The sequence below is a fragment of the Canis lupus genome, chromosome 17 (genome assembly GCF_011100685.1).
Source record: "Canis lupus familiaris isolate Mischka breed German Shepherd chromosome 17, alternate assembly UU_Cfam_GSD_1.0, whole genome shotgun sequence".
Classification (NCBI taxonomy): Eukaryota; Metazoa; Chordata; class Mammalia; order Carnivora; family Canidae; genus Canis; species Canis lupus.
The window spans coordinates 62,634,502-62,650,339 of NC_049238.1; the positions used below are offsets into that span (position 1 = coordinate 62,634,502).

The 15,838-nt window shown below is 44.5% G+C and overlaps 2 protein-coding genes across 2 annotated transcripts; both read left to right on the forward strand.

The window, feature by feature from the left end:
• Positions 1-3,148: 3,148 nt before the first annotated feature.
• Positions 3,149-4,979, forward strand: LELP1 (late cornified envelope like proline rich 1). The gene is made up of 2 exons (XM_038560629.1): positions 3,149-3,301; positions 4,561-4,979. Exons 1-2 carry the CDS (start codon positions 3,152-3,154, stop codon positions 4,861-4,863), a joined length of 453 nt encoding a protein of 150 aa, XP_038416557.1. The 5' UTR covers positions 3,149-3,151; the 3' UTR covers positions 4,864-4,979.
• An 8,808-nt stretch (positions 4,980-13,787) lies between these two features.
• On the forward strand, positions 13,788-15,557 carry PRR9 (proline rich 9). The gene is made up of 2 exons (XM_038560630.1): positions 13,788-13,926; positions 14,417-15,557. The coding sequence occupies exon 2, from the start codon at positions 14,437-14,439 to the stop codon at positions 14,761-14,763; it is 327 nt and encodes a 108-aa protein (XP_038416558.1). The 5' UTR covers positions 13,788-13,926; positions 14,417-14,436; the 3' UTR covers positions 14,764-15,557.
• Positions 15,558-15,838: the final 281 nt, after the last annotated feature.

Genomic DNA, 15,838 nt, shown 5'->3' on the forward strand with positions numbered 1-15,838 from the left:
TAGAATAAATAGAAGTGACTAGAGAGCTTGTTGTCTAAGCATGATCCTCAAAGTCTAGCATATGCTATTAGAGATTCCATCCCAGTAGGAAGGGAAGAGCCAACTTCACAGAGGGGGTCTTAAGAGGCACCAATGGGAGGAATAGAGTTGCTTTCTAATTGAGAAGACTATTTATTCAACAAGAATACACAGATAGAAAAAGACAGAAAAAGAAGACTTCACCTATAAAACAGAGAGGGGGGTTCAAGTGAAGTTAAATTTCTGACACAGAATTCCCTGGCCTGATATAATATGCAGGTAGACAAGGCCTGCAGGCTCACACAGATAAACCACTGAATGCTCTGATTATCTAATTCTCCTGTGAACACCATCAGGGACTTTGGGTGGACATCAGGAAAAAAGGATCTGGTGAAGCGGGATTTCAGGGCCAAGATCTAGTAAGTGGAGCAGGAGAGATCCAGTAAGCCAAGGGATGAAATATCCAGGAAAGCACTGACAAAAATAACAACTCACATGTACAGCAAACATTTACTGGGGGCTCTTCGTTCATAGAATCTCATTTAATCTTCACAGCAACCTATGAGCACAGGAAGAGTGTCAGGTATACCCTATAGGCTTTGTACTTGGAAATGTGCCTGGCATGTTATAAGCACTCCATATAAGCTATATATTGTCCTAAGATGAGTGCTATTATTACATTTTATGAGGGAATTGAGACTTAGAAAGTGAAGTCTTTTCTTTTCAAAATTACCAGGGGTCCTTTGGTAAGTAAAAACTGACGGTGGGATTTGGATTTAGGGATCTGACTCCAGGGTATTCACTCTGACACCCATTCTTCTCTCCTTTCAGCCTCTTTCCCTCTGAGACCCAGTAGCTCCAGAAACTGTTCTGTGTTCAACCTGGCAGTGCCTTGCTGCCAACCACACTGTCAACCAAACCCCGACCCAAAGGTGAGGGTGATAGCCAAGAGATTAATGTAACACTGCCATGAGTCTTGGCCTTTAAAGGAGGGTTTTGGGGATCCCTGGGTGGCACAGCGGTTTGGCGCCTGCCTTTGGCCCAGGGCGCGATCCTGGAGACCCGGGATCGAATCCCACATCAGGCTCCCGGTGCATGGAGCCTGCTTCTCCCTCTGCCTATGTCTCTGCCTCTCTCTCTCTCTCTCTCTCTCTCTCTCTCTCTCATAAATAAATAAAAATTTAAAAAAATAAATAAAAAAATAAAGGAGGGTTTTGAAGACTGAAAAGATGATAAGTGTCCTAATGAAAGTCTAATGGATGATATACTTACATTCAGTGGGAATTTCTTGAGCAAGAAATAGGAAAGAAAGGAGAGAGAGGAAGAGGATAGCAGCTAGACAAGGGCCAGTAGAAATCACCACATCTCTTTTCTTTCTTTTTAAGATTTACTTATTAGAGAGAGAGCACACGTGGCAGGGAGCGACAGAAAGTCTTACGCAGACTGCAACTGAGTGCGGAGCCCAACTCAAGGCTTGATCTCATGATGCTGAGATCACAACCTGAGCTGAAGCCAAGAATCAGATGCTTAACTGACTGCACCACCCAGGTTCCTCCAAATCACCACATCTTTTGACATCACTGCCACAATAACTGCCTTCTCCATAACCAGATTGCTAGCTTTGGTCCAGAGCTGAACAGCAGGTGAGGTGGAGTCTCTTGAGAGGAGTACAGAAATTGCTTCTCAACAGCTTTGAAGAGCTCATAAAAATGAAAAATATTGAGCAAAGAAAATGAATATCGAGGGGTAGGCTATACTGAGACAGTGGGCCTAATGCCAGCTATCCTGGTGGCAGGGAGTTAAATTGTGGCCCACTCTCCCCTTTTATTTGGGTTCCAATTGTGTATGACATCCTTTCTCCTTTGTAAATACCAAAATAAACCCTATAAAGGGGTTCCCCATCATCCCTGGTACATTTTCTCTTTTCTCCTCCAATCCTCTTTCATCCTTATCCACTCAGCAAACACCTGTTGTCCTGAACTGAACTCAAGGTCTCAGTCTGCTCAGTGGCACAGGCCTGGAGCTGCATTTCCACTAACTGTTCAAGATGTTCCACTATTACCACATTCAACATGCCCGGACTCATCTTCTTCTAACAGAAATCTGTTCTCTTTCCCCAGCACCCATTAACAATAACACCTGGGAGTCATCTTTCATAATTTTCTTCTAAATTTCCCATTAACTTAATCCCATAAATATACTTCTCTGATAATACTTCTCTTCAGAACACTTTCACTACCACCACCACTGCCTTCCTTCAAACCTGGGGATGTTTATAATTTCTTTGAAACAGGCCTTTGCCCCATCGCCCAGGCCATCCCACACTTTGCTGTCAGAAAACTCTGTCAACACCTTAGACATCATCATTTCACAGTTTTAATCAAAAGTCACTCATGGCTGTCAGTGAATGACCACCAAGATGAACTTTCCGAGTTCAAGGTATTATGTATTCCACCCCATTTGTCTTTCCCACACCAACTTCCTACGACCACCCTAGACACACCGCTGGTCCAACCACAGAGACCCAATGACCAGGCCTTTGAAAAGGCAAGGAAAGAACTTTCTCAGAGGCAAATATTTCTACTCTAAGACAGGATCTGGGGTTAACCCAGTATGTCAGAACGAGTCAGGAGCACCAAACCCAAGGTTTATCTTGGCTATCAAGGGGTGGCCACTCCCTGATTAAAAAACACAACAATTAGTGAGTTATAGGCAGAAACACAGAAAAAGAGGTAAAATAATCCCTGGAGTTTGGCTAGGTTGTGCGGAGTAGTAAAAAGAGGTTTCAGAATCTGATATTAGAAAAATAAGGAAAAGAGAATCAAAATGGATGTGAGCAGTCCAGGAAGCTCTCCTAGAAAGGTGGAGAAGGGGCAAGCTCAAAGGAATTAAAATTTGGGGGGACAGAGACCATGTGTAAAAAGAGCTTTTCTGCTCCTAGCAAGAATGAACCTCCCTATGCTTAGAGTTCGATAGTCTTCATCATGGTCTGATTTCGCCAGCGTGAATTTTGAGTGACCCTGGGAGGGAACAGGACAGCAAAGGAGATGATTTAGCACAGTGTATTTTCAAGAGCTTGAGTTGAACTAGCTGCTCTAGAGTCACACAACAATCGCTACCCGGTGATGCAGTGATGAGGTCACAAGTGGTGCTCCCCTTCCCCCCCATCTCTGGCTTCCTCAGAGTTAGGCAGAGGAATCAGAGGGAAAATCCACCTTCTCACACACAGCAATACCATCCACCTCACTCGACTACTTGTCAAGTTCACTACCAACACAAAGGGGTGAGTTGCGTTTGGACAACCACACATGCCCTGCCTTTTTCCTCTCCTTTCTTAAGAGTGACTTAAAGCACCTCAGGCATTGAACAGGGTTGAGATGATGGTTATTTTTCAATGAAAGCTTCCTTTCATTTTCAGTAGCAAGAACTGAGCTATGCTCAGCTTATTTCAAGGAGAGATTCTTAACAATTTTGGAGTTTAACTTAATGATCTATTTCTCCAGAGAGCCATATTGCTTTTAAAACCAAATTAGAAAAAAAAAAAAAAAACCAAATTAGATAAAAGTTACCTTTTATATTGTTAATCAAAGGAGTGCCAGTTAGATACAACTTGCAAGTATTGTCATTGGCTAAAAAGCCCTGTGCATATCTAGAAATCAAACCATCCATAGAAGACCTAGCTCAGGGCAAAACTCAAAATAGAAAATAGGGAAAATAAAATCATATTTTATTATTAAATCCTTAAAATCATTTTATGGCTCTCACATTCATATTTTCAGAGGAATTAGAATTTCCCGGTTCATCTCCTCCTCTCCTGACTTCTTCCCTTCCTCTAATCACGAGGAGGAGGATTGGAATGGTCCATGGGAGTTCAACCATGGTAGAGATGGAGATTCAATTATCTTCCCATCCCCAGTTTCCAAGGGAAGAAAGCAATTATCAAGAAAACAATGCTTTGAAAGCTTGGGCAAGGCACAGAAATGAAAGAAGTGTCCTGAGTCCCTGAGTTCCTAAACCCACTCATATACCCTCTCATTCCATCTCCAGAGGGTTGGGGAGGTGGCCCTGCAGGAGTTGTTTAAAACCCTTGTGCCATGGATGCCTTTAGCTGTCTGACCAAATTCATGACTTCAGAATAATGTATTTAAATGAATTAATTAAAAGACATGGACTTACAAATGATATCAATCATATTGGTAACATATGATCAAATATGGTTTTATCATTGGGAAGGGATAGTAGTTCCAGGACCCTAAGTTGAGAACTCCTGCTGGGAGATATGGAATGGAGACAAGGGTAAGTGAACAAAAAGCAGGGTAAGAGTGAAGAGACCAAGAAATGTTGTCATCAATCCATTCCATGGACAAGAGGACAGCCCAGAGGACAGCCCTTAAATGGGAATTTGGTATAGAGCCCCAACCATTCCAGGAAAATTTTTTGTAGAAGCAAGGATGGACAGGAAGTGTGAGTGAGAAGGCTTGCTGGTCCTCTTCCACCTTGCAGTGGTCTCCCACATACTACCTGTTGCATATTTCTTTGCAGGGCATAGAAAATCAAAGAATGTCGAGTGATGATAACAATAAATCTAGTGAACCCAAGAATGAGCCCAAGAATTGTGATCCCAGATGTGAACAAAAGTGTGAAGCCAAATGCCAGCCCAGCTGTTTAAAGAAGCTGCTGCAAAGGTGCTCTGAAAAGTACCCACGAGAAAAGTGCCCAGCACCACCAAAGTGCCCACCGTGCCCCCCACCATGCCCTTCTCCATGCCCGACTTCCTGCCCCCCCAAGCCCTGTGCCAAGCCCTGTCCTCCTAAATGCCCATCTCCCTGCCCACCCCCAGAGTGAGGTACCAAGGGTACCACTCAACCCACTACCTCCAACATCTCTACCATGTTCACCATCTTGGTGTTGAAAGCTGAAGCCATGAACTGACAAGTAAATATGTCCCTCTGCTGTGCAAAGCTTTCTTCTCCTGTTTTTGTTTTTGTTTTTGGTAGTTTGGGGTTTGTTTGTTGTTTTCCAGCACTAAAACACCAACAAGCAATCCCTAGAGAGTAAGGCTAGAACCCTGGCACTCCAAAGTCAACAACTTTTGAAGATAGCCTACCTTCTGGCCCCACCTGCTGCATAAAAGGATGTGGCATCTCCTGAGGGGTGTACGTAGGGAATGCAGACTGGCAGAGCCATAAATATGGCTGTTAACAGTGGTTCACCTCAGGAGCTCAAGTGGCCATGATGCAGAAAGAAGATGTAAGGGGGAAAGAAGAGTGGGATGTTGAGGAAAGGTCCAGTCCAGAAAGGCTGAGGAAAAATTCTGCCCTCAGCTATTAATCCCACTGCATAATGCTTGGGCAGAACACTCTGAAAACAGGCTGTGTGGGCTTAAACTCTAACTCTGCTATTTCCTTGTCTCTATAAAAGGAATGCTGATGCTAGCAGTGGGCTTACAGAGTTGTCATGAGGCTTAGGAAGTAAAGTGTGTCCAGTGCCCTATTTACTGGGACATAGCCAGCCCTCAGAAAGGGGAACACATGGTACCTATCCAGGTGTCACATGTCACACCTGAACATAACTGCTCTGTGCCTTTCTTCACCATCAGGCTATAAGTCTCCTGAGTACAATATTTAGGTTCTAACTTATGCCTATAAGCACAGCTAGGCACTCATCTAAAAAATAAAAAGCAGTGCCTGGGTGGTTCAGTTGGGTGAGTGTCCAACTCGTGGTTTCAGCTTCATCATTGCAGCAGCATGAGATTAAGCCCATCATCGGGCTCTGCACTCAGAGGGGAGTCTGCTTGAGAGTCTCTCCCTCTCCCCCACTCACACTCATTCTCTCTCTGTAAAAAAATAAATCTTTAAACAAATAAATAAATAATAAAAAACAAAATTGGAGTTGTGGATTACACAATGTCAACTGGCTGGTTTGGATACTTTGAACCATACTTAGGTAACGTCTCCATGGAGAGAATTCTAGTGAAAGGTACACGGGAGTGTCAACATTCTAGTAATTTTAGTACAATGGAGTTATGTGTAACCAATGGAGTATTTTTATTTTCACTAGTCTTTGGATTTTCATTAAGTTTTTATTTCCCATGTAATAGAAAAAAATTACATAATCATGAATATTTCAGAAACCCACCAAAGTCCTTTCATTTGCTTAATGAACTAAATAAATAAATAAATAAATAAAGGAAAAACATCTTCCTACATCTGAGTACACAACTTGGATGCCTTCCTTTGAGAGATAGGGTCTCAGTTCCAGGCCCCCAGTGGCTCTATGGCAGTGTGGTTCAGGTGTTGGTGCTCTCCTGGGTGGTTCTGAGGACTCTGGGGACAGACTGGGTGGAGGCCATCTCTGAGAACATGAAACCATCCATTTGCCAATTTAGTTCTTTTTCTCTCATGTAAATGAAACCAAAGATACACATCTCTTAATGGCTACTTTCCCAACAAAACCTGGATCAAAGGCAATGCCAGGGAAGATGGCTACAACGTGATGAGTATGCTGCCTCCCTGCAGAATGCCATAATTACTCCCAGCCCCAGCGACAGTCACCAAGGCCCTGCCCCAAATGGTAAAGGGTTGTTTAAGTAAATTAGCAACACCTGAAGAATGGCACGATGAGAACCTGTGTGGTGTCAGTCTTGATGGCTCACAGATACTGTGATAGGGCAGGACCAAGCCTCTCCTTTCATGGAAAAGCTGTAAGAAGAGACTCTACCACAGACCCCCATGCATCATTGTTTCTTGAGAAGCAGGCAGTGCACTGCTGACCTTGCAAAAGGACTTTTAAGTCCTCCCAGACCGGGCCAGCTAGGGGCGTTGCTGTGAGCTGGGCCAATGCTATATGAAAGGGCTGGCACACAATCACAGGAATGTCTTGCTTTGAAGCTCTGCAGCTGGAAAGCACCCTAGAGCTCACTTTCTTTTTTTTTTTTTAAGTTTCCATCCAGGATTTTTATTTATTTATTTTTTTTAATTTTTTATTGGTGTTCAATTTACTAACATACAGAATAACCCCCAGTGCCCGTCACCCATTCACTCCCACCCCCCGCCCTCCTCCCCTTCTACCACCCCTAGTTCGTTTCCCAGAGTTAGCAGTCTAGAGCTCACTTTCATTCATCTCCTACATGCAAATGGCAGCTGGGGAGATGGCAGTAAGGAACCAGTTACCAAACCTGTCTTATTTTCCTGTCTTGCTTCCACATGACCAAATATTCCAGCCAGGAACATAAGCACAGACACATCCTGGGAGGCTTTATTGATGATAAGTTATAACTGCTTCTGTGCCCCAGCTGCTTATGCTCTGCAAAGAAATCAGTGGGTTAATACATTAAGTCAATTGCCAAACACATAAAGATGCTAAAATACAAATTGATCGTAAAATCCATAGCAGGTTATTTTCAGGTGCACTGGCTGCATAAAACCTGTGATGCCTTACCTACAGAGTTCTGGGCTCTCTCTTAGGCTTGAAGGAAATGATGCTCAGACTGAGGGTTCATGCTTTTCCCACCAGGAAAATCCCCATAGTTTCTCATCTACACCATCCAGAACCTCCTAACTGGATTCTGAGATTCCAAGTTCACCTTCTAGTCCTTCCTCCAGTGTAAGACAGAGAAGGCAGGCTGGCTAAAATCCAAATCTAAATATGTCACTCCCCTGCTTAAAACCCTTAAAAGGTTCCTTTTTGCCTAAAGAACAGCTTGAATGACTTGACCAGTCACGCATAAGTCTTCCAGAGCTGGCCCCCACCTCCTTGTCTGGCTTTACCTTGCCACTTCTCTCTCCTAGAACTGTGCAGCCCAGCATCAGGTAACTGGTGGCACTTTGGCACAGCAGAGAGTTTCTGGACTGTGTGACTTTACACTTGTCTATTCTCTATCATTCTTCCTCTTCCCACTGAGTCCTCCTCTGAGTAATCCACTTGAGCAGGTGGGTCTTCATCTCCCTCTGAACCCAACTCAGGGGTCACCTACTCTAGGAAGCTTCCCCCTCTGCCCCCGAAGGCTGGTCAGATGCCCCTTACTATGGTCTCAGAGAATCCATGCCTTTCTCCTATAACACTTACCTCACCATATTCTGTCCATCTATTTACACTGGGTTGTAAGTTCTTTGAGAACAGACACTGCCTGGCACACGTAGCAGATATTCAATAGCAATAAATGAGTGCACATTCAGTGGCTTTGGATGCACTTTTCCAAAGAGGAAAGGACTGCTCTGGGCTGAGGCCCTGGCTACTGTGTTATGTGCCCTTGCCACATGGGTCATTCCCAGAATTCAGGGATAGGAGAGGGGGACAGGGCTGAATATAGGTGGCTTCTGGCTGAGAAAAAAGCATCCCTGGCATTGGTCACTTTTCCCTTTGATCACAAGGTACAGATCCTGCCAGCCCTACCCTCCAGCCTCGCCTGGGAAGTACAGCCTGCCTCCCAGCAGATTTCTTACTTTGGAAGGCAGCATGGTAAAGGGAAATGTCTTGTCATCACAAAGACATGGATTCAAAGTGAGCTGTACACTCTCAACTGTGAGGCCCAGGCAAATTGTGTCACCTCAATAGAAGAAGTGGTCTCAGTTTCTTCCCTTGAAGAATGAGAAGAAATGTCTCATTGAGGTGTGGAGATGACTGACCAGTGAGATGGTATATGCAAAGCCCCCAGCATGGGAAACTGAACTTAGAAAGCCAGGACACAAAAGCACTCAAGAACTGGTTAGCACTTGGAGTCGTCACCCCTATCTATGATGGCACATTTCTTGTTCTTCTGTTCTGCTGTGGAGTGCAGTGGGCTTGAGGAGGAAAGAGAGAGTTAAAGAAAGGAAGGCAAATATCTTTGAAGGAAGTAGATTTACAAGGCCAAACCTCCCATCCTGTTCCCAAAGTGGGCCCCAGAACCCACAAATCACAGTAGGAGCCAGATGAGGACTTTTGCATCACTGAGTATAAGTGCTAGATGTGGCACAAAATGTGCCCAGTGTCTCAGTTGTCTGGGAGAGGAAACTCAGCTCCAGAGAAGGAAACATCTTAAACAAGATCACATTGAGTTGGTTGCTAGAAGAGTCTAGGATTTCTAAGCCCAACTTAAGCCATGATGAGTCAAAGGGAAAAGGACTGAAGACTAGTATGAACCTAAACAATTTTGGAACATACTTCTCCCCATTTCCTGTGTCTGTGGTCTTTAACCTGGAGGCCATGAACCTCCTGAAGGTAAAGATGCGTACCTATGTATAAACTTCCTCATCACCTCAATACTATTAAGAACCATTGGCTGATCTGCATCTTTGTTGCTTTCCTGAAGTTTATAAAAAGTCCCAAGTGCAGTGATGTCCTAAATGTTTTTAAATGGGCCATTGCCTGGTCCAGGCATGAGCTAACCACATGATCTTAAAGTAGGCACTTAATACTTTTGTACCTCAATTGCCTCATCTTAAGAAGAATGCAGTTGATAAATAATGTAGTGCCTCTTATTTAAGCACGTGTTGAACTGAAATGAGGAAAGGGAATCAGGTGGCCTGTCATGTCCCCCCTGGGAGCAATGACCTGTGACCCACAACCCCTCCCACAACCTCTGATTCAGACTCTCCGTGCAGGGAACACTGGAGGCAGGGAAGGGTGGTGGACTCTCCCTAAGGAGCCCACAAGCTCTCCAGAGTCACCTGCTCCCAGGGAACAGGGTGAGCTACATTCTGCACCATTTGGCTTTATCAGAGCCACTGCCCTGTAATATGCAGACTGGCCAGCCAAATGAATCAGAAGAGTCTGGGAACTTTTATGATCTGAACAAAGGCGATCGTTATTTGAATGAGGATGGTAGGGGGTGGGGAGGCATGGCCTGAACACACCTGACTCTCTTCTGCTGACCCTGTATAATCACACCCTGACTCCCAATAATGACAGCTGCAGAAATTTAAAATCTTAAATCTTAGATGGCATTCAATCAGATTAGCCCCAGTCTCACTGGATAGCTGGGGATGGTTAAAGTATTTAAGCTCCTTATCTTAAGATGTAGGGTGAGACAATCTCCCCAAAGCTGTCCAGGTCACAACTCCAGATACTGGGCCACTAAGGTTGGTTTTTGAGGACCTGGACCCCAAATACTCCCACTCTGTATCTAGGAAAAGATATGCCACCTAAGGTTATTCAGTCACTTGACTGGGCCACTGCCAGTCACAGAAGACAGAAGACTAGGTGGATTATAAATCATAATCTAATCAAGGAAGAGCCTCCTACCCCCCCCACCACCACCACACAGTCATGCTTCCACATACTTACCAAGTCATATAGACGTCAAAGCTAACCATTCATGAATATCACAGTCTATCAAAGCTGCAATGGACCTAGCTTGACTCCTAGGCTACGTTTAGTATTTTAAAGATGAAGAAAATGAGGCCAGAAAGCCTCAGGGGCTTGCCTGAGGTCACACAACTTGTTAGGGACAGAGCCGGGTCTCTGGGCCTCTGCACAGTACACTGTCTACTACATCCCAGTGAGTAGAAAAGTATAAGAAAAGATGGAGTCCTGGGGGGGGGGGGGGGACAGATAAAGGAGATGGAATAAGAACTGAGAGAATTGGAAAGGCTTCATGAGGGAGCTGAATCCTGATCAGTCAGATGGCACTAACATTCTGGAAGTACCTTGATAGCCCTAAGTGTGCATATGTTCTCAAATATATTCCTCATAAGGAATCTGTGAAGCACTGTTAACCTTCCCAACAAGAAGAAATCTAGGCTCTGAGAAGTACCTTATCCAGGATACACATACTCTTTGTAATTGAGTCAACTCCAGGTCAGTGGGGGTCCTGAGCCCAGTTCTTTTCTCATGCATCACTAAGTGCTGGTCTTTGACTGAGGGGTTGACATAACCAATGAGTAAATATTTAAATGAGGGAGTGCTAAGTGGAATTTTATGTCTTCATTTGAGACTTCCCAAGAGCTTCAGACATTGGGAAAGGTGTATTAAATTTCTATTGATGCTGTAACCATAACTTTCGTGGCTTAAAATGACAGAAGTATATCATCTTAGAGTTCTGGAAGTCAGAAATCTGACACCGGTCTCTCTGGGCTAAAATCAAAATGCCAACAGGGCTATATCTCCTTCTGGAGGCTTTAGGGCAGAATCTGTTCACTTGCCGTTCCCAGCTTCTGTAGTTTGTCCACACTTCTGGCGCATGGTCTCCATCTTCAAAGGCAAATATGGTCAGTCAAACTTTTCTCACATTACATCACTGTGACACTGATTCTTCTGCCCCTTGGTCCACATTAAAGGACTCTTGTGATTACATTGGACCCACTTCACTGTTATCAGCTTACTGTGAGGCAGAGAGTCCTTTGAGAGAAGTTGAACTGTGGCCTCTTCCTAACTGCATTCACCCTCCTCCATGAGAACATGACCTGCTTTCTCCATTGTTCAGCAAATCCCTATTTGGTCTCCTCCTGAGGCTCAAAGACACAGAAATGCATGCGTCACAAGCAAGGACAGCTGATGCATCCTGTTGTAGAAAACTTCAGGAAATCTCAACCAAGCAGCCTCCCTTCCCCAGCCTCTCACCCACCACTTTTTTTTTTTTAAGATTGTTTATTTATTGATGATAGATCTAGAGAGAGAAAGAGAGAGGCAGAGACACAGGAGGAGGGAGAAGCAGGTTCCATGCCGGGAGCCCAACGTGGGACTCGATCCCGGGACTCCAGGACCGCGCCCTGGGCCAAAGGCAGGCACCAAACCACTGAGCCACCCAGGGATCCCCTCACCCACCACTTTCTTGAACCAGCCTCAGGCTCTCCTTTCAGCAGGGTTCTAACAGCATTCCTTCTTCCAGGCCTATAACACCCTTGCCTACCCTCCTTGCCTGGTAATTCCTACTGTACAGCAAAACACAGCACATTCATCCCCGAGCAGCCCTCTAGGACCTTCCATCCATCCACGATTGAAAAAGCGGTCTTCTTTTGAGGCTTGGGGGCTTACCTCTGCCAATCTTCCCCATGAGATTGTGGACTCCTTGAAAGCAGGGTATTGAATGACTGAAAGAATGAATGAATAAATCTAGTGATGGAGAAGTTCTTGTCTGCTAGGACTCCACAGTGTTGCCTGTGAGAAATGGAAAGAGAAAAAAAAGAAAAGAAGGAAAAAGAGGAGAGCTCCCCAATCCTACACTTAATCACCCAGTTTCCAGGTTCTCTAAATTACCTTACCCCTTCAGATATACCCATGAGTCTTCCAAGTCTCTCTCCTCATCCTACCTAGCCCCACTTCCACCCAGCCCCAGAAGATCATCTCCCTCACAAGAACAGCAGCATGACTCCCCCACCCCTGGCACTTACCTCTTACAGGACACCAATGGTGTCCACGCTGGTGCTACCTAAATCCTCCATGCACCAGTCCTAAAGATCAAAATGTTACCTGGTCTGTCCTCAACTCACCTTCTAAAAACTATTTGGGGGATAAAGACTCCAAAAACTGTATAAGCCTTTAAAGGAACATCTGATTTTAGCCAAATACTTTTCTTAGGAAATGTCCTCCACTTCTTCAAGTTAAGGTGTCCACCATCATGTTTAAAGTCTCTGGGGTTTGACCAACTTTAGCAAACAAGCACAAGCCCACCACTAAGTGGTCTAGGGGCTTCTTTCATAACAAATACTTTCCCATCCTCCAATACATGAGATCCTTCTCCACTCTCAATCGTCTCTTACATTCACCTTCTTTATTCCTTAATTAATGCATTCACTCTATTAATGGTCATTTATCTTCCACCTACTAGACCCCTAGCCTCTAGAAACCTACAACCCAGGTAGTAATATGATCTTGTACATAAGTAACTGGAATTCCTAATAACTACAGTAAATATCACATAAATAGCACCAACAATAGGCATTATGGGAGTTCAGAAGGAGGTGAATTCATTTCTGGCTCTTGGAAGGTAGACTTGAGTAGAGCCTTGCAGAGGGCTTAGGGGTTCACAAGTCACAGAGAGAGGGGGCACACAAGACAGAACTGGGAGCCACACAGAGGCTTGGAAGCAGGGAAAACTGGCTGTGTTTGCTTTGAAACTTTTCCTTTCATCGCCCCGGCTTTTATTGACCTAAGTTGTAGGAAAAGTTTTTCCAGAAAGCAAGGAGGCAGACCAATATTGTTCCATCCTGTTTTCTTGGTCACTGTGAAAATTCTGTGAGTGACTCCATTTTTAGAAATGTCATAAATCAAAGTTAAGAAAATGAAGGTTATCGGCCTTCTCCCTCTCTTTTCCTCCACCGTACTTCACAACCTAAGAGTAACAAATGGGGAAAAAAAAAAAAAGAGTAACAGATGACTCCAATTTCCCCGAAGACTTCTGTGCAGGAAAATCACTATCTCCAGGAGACTGTAGATCCTTTGTATGCTTGGGACCATAGGACAATCCATCTTCCTTGGGTCTGGAAGTGTGATTTTCAGGCTCAAAGAAGAGACATCCAGTGGAAATGTCTGAAATCGGCCATACATGGCCTTGACCCAGATAGACCCCAAGGCCTTAGGCCTTCCTGTGGGTAAAGACAAGATGAGTAAGATGGATCTTATCTCTTGCCACCTCCTGAACCAGTTTGGGCAGACAAGGAACCCCATCCCAGTTTAACAGACTAAGATAACGTTTTATGAACATTCTTTCGCTGCTACCTCTAATGAGAGAGATCTGAAAGGAGCCCCTCCCTGCTGAGGTCTGGTAAGGACCCAGCAGCCCAAATGGAGACTGATTAACAGGCATCCCAAGCAGTGACTCAAACCATGGGCAATTTCAGAGGAAGCTCGTTATGTTGACTCCACAATTAGGACATCAGCCCACGTGGCCAGTCAGTACTGCAGGAGGCAGGACCAGGCACTATATAAAAGTCCCTATTCTGCTGAGCCCTGCAATCCACATCCTTTGTTGAGTCTTGCTGAAGACAGGTAAGTGGAGACATCTGTGCCCTCTCTCCCTCCCACTTGCTGCTCTGCCTTCAGGAGGCTCCTCTCTTCCTCCACTGCACTGTACTTCCCACTGATTTTCAGTGGTTTGCCATTTCTTGGGCCTCTCACACCATCCTGTGTATCTGTCTAGTCTCTTGTACCTGGTTTTCAAAAAGATTAGTCAAATAGAGGAAAAGGGAAGATCTGTGGTGGAACTAAGTGTCAGGTAGGATTGGGCTATGAGTATCTAGACAAGAGCTATGAAAATATTCCCACCTAGGATATGGTTATCAGAGGGAGCTGAAATAGGGATCGAAAAGAGAAAAGGATAAAAAATAAATAAATAATAAATAAAAAATTAAAAAACTGCAAACAAGTTCTTAGGGTTAATAATCATTCACTTTCCATTTCCCTCTACCAACCCGTCATCTCCCAGTTCTCATCCTAGTACTATTACTAAAGTTAATTTCAAATCTTGTATTTGTTTCAGGTCCTGCTATCCACCCTAGGATGTCATTTAATGAACAACAGTGCAAGCAGCCATGTGTGCCTCCTCCATGTCTTCAAAAGACCCAAGAGCAATGCCAGGCAAAGGCTGAGGAGGTATGCCTCCCTTCATGCCAGGATCCCTGCCAAGAGAAGTGCCCAGTGCAAGTTCAGGAGGTGTGTCTTCCTCAGTGCCAGGAGTTAAACCAAGAGAGTTGCCCACAGCAAGTCCAAGACCAATTCCCACCTCAGTGTATAGAGCCATACCAGGAGCTATCTCAGACAAAATGTGTGGAAGTTTGTCCACAGAAAGTTCAAGAAAAGTGCTTATCCCTCAGCAAGGGAAAGTAGGGTCTCATAATGCCATCTTGAGTCAAGAAGATGGCCAACAGATGAAAACCGAATCCAAGCCCATGCAATGGTAGCCTCCACCTGTGGGTACCTCTCTGTGCACTTTGTTCTTGCTGCCTGGCTTCTTCAGTATTCCAGGACTGGGTCTGTTGTCTCTGAAGACATTTTTCTCTGCATTTCATCAATCTCTGTGAATAAGTATTGTTTTCAGCAGTCTAGTGGAAAGTAGAAACTGTAGGAAGAGTGCTGTTGTAAGGGAAGACCATAGAAACATCATCCAGCTTCCATGGGGCATGAACTCACCCAGCCCTGAGTGTGTAACAGCCAAGAATGATGCTTCCATACATCATTCAGAGCATCAGCCTCTACTCGAGCATCAAAACAAGTTGACTTTTGATGGACTTTGCACTGATTACCACCACCACCACCATGAATACTGAGAAGAGGTTGGTGGTGTTACAGAAATAAAAACTTGGGTCACTTTGTCTATGCATCCTAAAAAGGAAATGCAAATGATTGGACATTGGAATGTTAGTTGTGCTTTTAAAAATGAAACAAAAGCATATAATGATTTAATCCAAACAGTCAATAAGGACAGATGAGATGGGGTGTCTGGGGTCCTGATTGATCTTGTGCTTGATGGCTGGTTTGCTTTGGGCCCTATAATTTCATATTACATGCTTTAGAGATGTGATTTGTGTCTGTGTGGTGCAATCTGGGCTGTTCTCCAGCTTCATTGCTTTCTTCTCCCTGGCGAAGGTAAAATATAAAATAAAATTGATCTCAAGGCTGAAGTCTGGCTTGATGTGTGTTCTTTCTTCCTCCTCACTGCCCAACCACAGTCCCTCCCTGTGATGATCATGTTCCCCCTTTTTTTGGACAACTGGAGTAGGAATGAAAAACAGAGTTCTCAGGTGCAGATAAAACAACAATGTTGACAGAGGCCTCATAGAAGTTCACGTGGATTGTTCCACTCCCACTCATAATGCATCATGAGCTCACTTATGCACACATTTCCCACCTAGGAGAATCCATCAGAGCCTGGGACATGCCTACACTCAGAATTTCACATCCA

Excerpts from the sequence above, each read along its gene's own strand:
- PRR9 (XM_038560630.1), top strand. The coding sequence starts at position 14,437 with ATGTCATTTAATGAACAACAGTGCAAGCAGCCATGTGTGCCTCCTCCA.
- LELP1 (XM_038560629.1), top strand. The coding sequence starts at position 3,152 with ATGAGGTCACAAGTGGTGCTCCCCTTCCCCCCCATCTCTGGCTTCCTC. Across the intron at positions 3,302-4,560 it reads TTCACTACCAACACAAAGGG|GGCATAGAAAATCAAAGAAT; the intron begins GTGAGTTGCGTT and ends ATTTCTTTGCAG.